Raw genomic sequence first — 6,340 nt, 5'->3', positions numbered from 1 at the left:
TCCTTAAAAGCGACCATACAATATTGTCCACTGCTAGAATCAAAGATGATTTATAAATGCTTGTATAAAGCTATGTCTCTATTGCAGCACACAAATTGTCACTGTCATTTTATCATTGCCGTATGTCAAAAAACGATGTTTTCAGGAGTGGCAAAAACCTTTATATTTCTGGCAGAACATTACGTTAATTTACAAAATTTAAATGATGAATTCCTCTAAATCCATTACTATTGCAAGTGGAGGAATAAGACTAGAACCAATCGATCCACCAAATCAAACTCTACAACACACTTGATTGTCATTTTTTTTCGAAATTTTGACACACTGCAATGCTGAATGACGACGATGAAATAAACAATGGATTTTATCCTCAATTTCGTTTCCAAGAGTCTACAAGCTATAGATAAAATAAATGCAACAATTACAGCGTGACTGGTACGATAAGGTTACTGTTTTAAAAAAATAAGAAGTATAAAGCAAGTCAGCAAGATAGCAGCCCTACCTTCGCTTGGGATGGGTAAAGAAAGAACAAACGACAGCTGGTAAAGAAGGAGCATAGCAGCATGCCAGTGTCCACTGCGCGTCCGACAGAAATTTGAGAAGACAACTCATATAGAACATACACTTCTCTTTACGGTAGCTGAGTTTACTATTTGGATCATGGTGTGGTGGAATCAGGCGCTCGTCAATTTTTGGGCATGTGGAGTTATTGGTATCATCTGATAGCTTATGTATTTGCCTTGCTTACAATGAAACAAGTATCCATCTATCTTGAAGAGGAGTCGCGATAAATATGATTGAACGAGGTAGGGTCGACTGGTTTGAGAGGTAAAATTAGCAAGAAAATGGTTGCCAAAGTTTGGCAACTTCAATAGCTAGAGAGTCCTCCGCACACTGAAAAATTACATATTTTGTACTTTTAATCAACATTTTTCAGTAAAATTTACATGGAAATAAGTTTTTATATGGACATAAAAGGTGTTGAGTCAAAACAAAAAAATTTTGATAAAAATTACCACAACCTGGAGGAAAAATGCCGGGTTTCTTCGATTTCATTATGTTGACGAGCGCCTGATTTCATCATGATGCCTCTCATTAAAATTTAGCTTTAATAAGAGTTTCAACAGCACTTGCATCACAAATAGGTTCATATAAAATGTAAGTGAAAGAGATCAGAGGTGTAACTACAACTTGAGAGAGTAACATGCAAAGAAAAGAAGGAGAGAACAAGTTAGTTACAGAGAACAAAAGCAGAATGCTACAGGTCAAACAAAGACAGATTACATTCCTCGCTGCTCCACTGTCGTCATATACAAATATAAATTGAGTTCCCAAAGATTGTTCGTATTGGGTAAAGAGAAAAACTTTGACACACATACTGTCATTTAGTGAAAAAAAAAAAAAAGCAAGACAAGAAAAATAGAAACAGCAAACGTAAAGAAAAGAAGTAAGACCTTCCGATGGCACCCTCCAACCACCCGCAAATATTGAAAAAAAAAACCAACAACAAAAAATGTTATGTTCATATATACACATTGTCAAATGCCTTTCTCATTGCACTGAAGATGGACATGTCGTGAAGAAACATCTGAGTACAATCTTTAGACACATTATCAAAATTGATCAAATATGACATTAAACAGCTCAAAATGTAATAATCTCAATACTGACAGCTTCACTCATTTATTGCTATTAATCTAGAAGGTCCATAGAAGCAGACACAAAAATCGAAAAGCCCAATAATTAATGGAAATAAAAAAGATCTTTTGAAATTTTCCCACGAACTGTATTTTTTGGGGTTTTTTAACGTCTTTATTTCTTTGCTTTTTTTAAATAAAAAAAACAAACCCAACTACATTCCAGATGGATTTTTCAATTCCACTTATCTGTCTTTTTCAACTTTGTCCATAGTCCTAACTCTGGTGATTTGAAGGCTTCCAAATAAAACTAATGACTCTTTAAAATCTACTAAAGGTTTCTCAAAAACTATTTCACTTCAGCTTTCAAAAGCGTGTCTCTTGCAGACAGGAAGAAAACACGTCGTAATAGAAGTAAATGCTAATAACAGAAATGTCAATAAATGCAAAACGAAAACGAAAGAAAAGAAGGCAAAAATTTAAACAGACAACAACAAAAAAAAAAGTTGGATTCATCTCTCTTTTGAGCAAAGCATTTAGGCTACAAACTAGTAGTGCTGCTAAAACCTATCTTTTAAAATCCACTCTCAACCTTGTTGAGACACTTTAAGACACTGACTTCTGCGGCTTCCAGTGAAAAACAGACAGAACCCCCGCCTTCTTAAATCACACAAGACCTCCACTTCTACGTAAAATAAATCTATATATGCGAGGCAGCGAGGTGAAATCAGGCGCTCGTCAAAATTATGAAATCCGAGAAATCTGCATTTTTCGGCCAGTTTGGACATTTTTCATTTTTGGCTTAGCGCCTTGCATGTCAATTCAAAAACACTTTTGTGTGAGCGTTTTATGGAAAAACGTTGATTAAAGCCGCAAAAAATGTACATTTTCAGTTTCCCAGGGCTCTCCAGCTTTGGAATTCATCAAACTCAGGCGACCCCTATCTCCTTCAATCGCAAATATATCGACTTCTATTGAAAATAGATGGTTGCTTTTTATTACTGAAAGCAGGACAAATGAACAAGCTTTAAGATGATATCAATAACGCCACATACCCAAAAATTGACGAGCGCCTGATTTCACCGCATCGTGACACATATTTTCTTCATCAAGTTAAAAAACAATAAACAAGCAGTAACTTGATATCAATAACTCCATATGCCCGAAAACTGACGAACGCCTGATTCCACCACACTGAGACAAAATTGATCAATTCACAAAAATCAGTTGAAGAGTAAGGATGCCATTTTTAGTTTCTCGGGCACGCACAAACTTCTTCTCTTGTCTCCTTCCCAGCCAAGCTTGTCTTGTCCAAAAGTGAAATTGAAGTCTGGCTCGTCCCACATCACATTTGTATCATATCACTGACATGTCCAGGAAATAAGAGCACACAGAAACTCGAGAAATAATGAGACGACACAGGGTCACACACCATCTGTCACTGACAAAACTGTACGGCGAATGGTATCAGTCGGGACAGAAGACGACACGATATCCAGGAGAAGAACGTACCTGGCCATCTGTTCTTCATCAAGAAGGATGCTGACATAAAGCCACGTTTCGTGCGACAATAGGACATTCTATGATGAGTGAAGAAGGTCACTGGCCATTTGACACAGGTAAAAAGGTGGAAAGGAGTGGGGGGGGGATGTGGGTGGGGGAGGATAGGGTGTCAACTTTTTACAGCTGCCGAAATGCACAGGGGTCAAAGGTCCGACGTTTCAGAGAAAGCACTGGGGATCACAGTCTACCTACGGCCTGAATTTGGGAATCGGGGAATCAGACGCATGTGATCACGTTATCCCTGGAGAGAAGAGAAATAAAAACAACAACATGCCATAAATTATTCATAATGAAGAGTTTCAAAGAATAGGACAAAATGGTATTTTCGCAAAAAATAAATGTGCAACCAGGTGGAACCATATGAGTCCCTTTGGGGAAAAAGCATCATTATACATCCCCTCTAAAAGTAAAAGAGAAAAAAAAAAATGCCCAAAATAAGGTGAAGTTCACAACCAATAGACAGCAAGCAGCAGAAATATCAATCACATTGAACTAAACTCTCCACAAGCAGGGTTAACATATATATATATATATATATATATATGTCCATCTTAATAAAGCATTGGTATCTTTATATACCAGAAAACCCCAACAGAATATGCTCATTAACTTTTCAATATGACACATTTAGCATTTCCTGTCAAATCAACAAGTAGAAAATTGTGCATTTCCATGACATACCAGGTACGTCAATATGGTATTGATGGGGTTAAAAAGCAATCATCTTATTACATAAGACGGAATAAATATAATGTTCTTCTGATAAGCTGAGAAAGTTAACATCCCACTTGCTTTTATCACCTTAGCTTCTTGAGGGCATTCATCCTTTGGCTCAAACAATTCTATATTCAAACAAAGGAACACACTAAAAGAGTGAAAGACACTTGTATTTTTCTTCGAGCAGAATAAATAATAAGACAGAAAAAGCTTATGTCATTTAATAATAAAGAGGGCAGACAGTCTTTAACGCACCCCTTGTTGAGCGTGTTACGGAACAATGTCAATACAGTGGCCAAGTATCCACAACAGAGGGTACCATTCATATGAATGAATTATTCTAGAGAATCATACTTATTTTGTTTTAGTAAGTGTTTTACGGCACTTGCAACACAATAAGGTCATATAAGTGCCGAAGATTAGAGGTGTTACAAGAGAGTAACAAACGCAAAAAAGGAGGCGAGATAAAGACAACAGACATTTGATAGGATAGAAGGATTAAAGAAGGATTTATTAGTAATAAAAACAACTAAAAAGAAAAAATAAATCCACAAAAAGACTCGAATGTCTCCAAAAGGACCCTAAGCTCAAACCTCCACAAAAATAAGCAACTATTTAGTAATCAAATATAAAAACCAGAAGATGCCATCCAGATTTTTCTTTCTTGAGGCAGCTCAATAACAAAGATTTGGTTAAACAAAAAACACTCCTATTTCTTTTAAATGGCTCAGCTCAATAAAATATTCCCTAAATATTTTTCAACCTCACTGCGAGACTGTTTTTCTCATAGAAATTTATACACATATACATAGATATTATAAGCATAATACTTTTGTTTTACGAACACGCACGTCAATTAATTTTTAAGATGTGATGTCTTTTTCGATGTAATGCGTATTGAGCATTTTTTAAAAGAAAATGGAAATGCGCAGTATAAATGCTAATTATTATCATTATTAGTTCTCAAGAGTAGGAGCATACAACTCTCCTCAAGCTCAGAAGTTCCACATTTGGCCAAGGAATATGTAGTTGACCAGGCCCACCCATCTTTACTTCTGTTTTACAAATTATAATAATATAATTCTATCAGTTATGAGTTTTTCCATGAATATTTTCATAAAATTCTGATTATTTTACCATTGTTTACTAGAACTATTGAAAAAGATAATATCTATGTATGCGCGGTCAAAAATTCGTGGCGAAACTTATTGTCAAAAATCTCCTTAACTATAGAACAAAGATTCTCAAACTTTTTCAAAATCACTAATAACAATTTTTGTCTTTATAGACGAATTTTTTTTCAAACACCTTTGCACTGTATTTTAGAAATTTCCTGAATAAATACTCATAAAAAATCAGAGACGATGGTTTCTACAGATTTTTAAAAGTTTACGGCAGGGACAATATAGCCTTTAAAAGCAAATTTTCCTTTTTTAAAAATATTTTCCCTATATATATATATATATATATATATATAAATACTCTAGAGATTACAAGTGATTAATTTAGATGGTCGTCAGAGAAGGTGGAATTGTATAATTTTTTTACTCTAGCCTCAATTGTTGCAGAAAAATATAATTAAGTTAAGACAAATTGATGCGAACTGCTGTGCTAAGTATGGGTGACAGTGATTCATCCGTTAAAGAGATACTGGAGGATAAGTTGTGCCACAAATTTTTTACCGCACTACAGTGACAGTACTCCCAAGAGAACAGTCTCAAAGACATTATTTAGCCTAAAAATACCTTTTGAGAGCACAAAATGAAAATACTAACCCACAACAAACATTCACGATGGCACACACATGCTTCTGAGGCCAGATATGACAAACACTGATATACTTATGTTTCGGATATTCATAAAGTCATAAAGAAACAGACAATGGAAAGGTGCAGCTACAACTGAAAACAAAAAACTAATTTCAAACTACAAATAACACAAAAGAAATTGAAAGACCATATTGTTTCTGTCCCCATCGTTTTATGCAAGACAAATTCTGAAATTCTGCAAACTGAGCCCAAAAATGTGAAATTATGCGATTCTGTTATTTTTAACAAAGAATGATAAAGGAAAATAATCAGAAATTATGAGAAAAAAAATGATCAAATTTTGCTAAATTATGCGGGAAGCATAAAACCACGGGGACAGTTATTTAATACATCTACGCGACTTTTAACAATTTAGAAAAATAAATTCTGCCCGGATACAAATGGTATATTCACAAGTGTTACCAATCTGCAAGAAAAATATTGTTCAAGCAGCTTATAATGAATATAATGACAAACAGATCCGACTGTTTGCCTTCAGAAACACGAGTTATTTTTTCAGTCTAGAGCAAGCATCTGTTCCACTCCTCTGTGGGCACAGACTCACTAGCAAGTACAGCCGAACCTGTCCAAGACAGACAACCACCTACTGTCGAG

General features: G+C 35.1%; 1 protein-coding gene across 3 annotated transcripts in view; it reads right to left on the bottom strand.

Annotated features, from left to right (window-relative positions):
- Positions 1-2,765: 2,765 nt before the first annotated feature.
- LOC101864300 (monocarboxylate transporter 12) overlaps positions 2,766-6,340 on the bottom strand; it is a 46,601-nt gene continuing 43,026 nt past the window's right edge. For all 3 annotated transcript variants that reach the window (XM_013083083.2, XM_035970018.1, XM_005099315.3), the window contains exon 8: positions 2,766-3,441. In XM_013083083.2, coding sequence (XP_012938537.1) covers positions 3,417-3,441 — 25 coding nt within the window. In that variant the 3' untranslated portion in view covers positions 2,766-3,416. The remainder of the gene's footprint in view (positions 3,442-6,340) is intronic.

This window comes from Aplysia californica, unplaced genomic scaffold (genome assembly GCF_000002075.1).
Source record: "Aplysia californica isolate F4 #8 unplaced genomic scaffold, AplCal3.0 scaffold00209, whole genome shotgun sequence".
NCBI classification, from domain to species: Eukaryota; Metazoa; Mollusca; class Gastropoda; order Aplysiida; family Aplysiidae; genus Aplysia; species Aplysia californica.
Note: the sequence above shows the minus strand (reverse complement) of the source record. Positions and strands in the feature narration are given on the sequence as shown.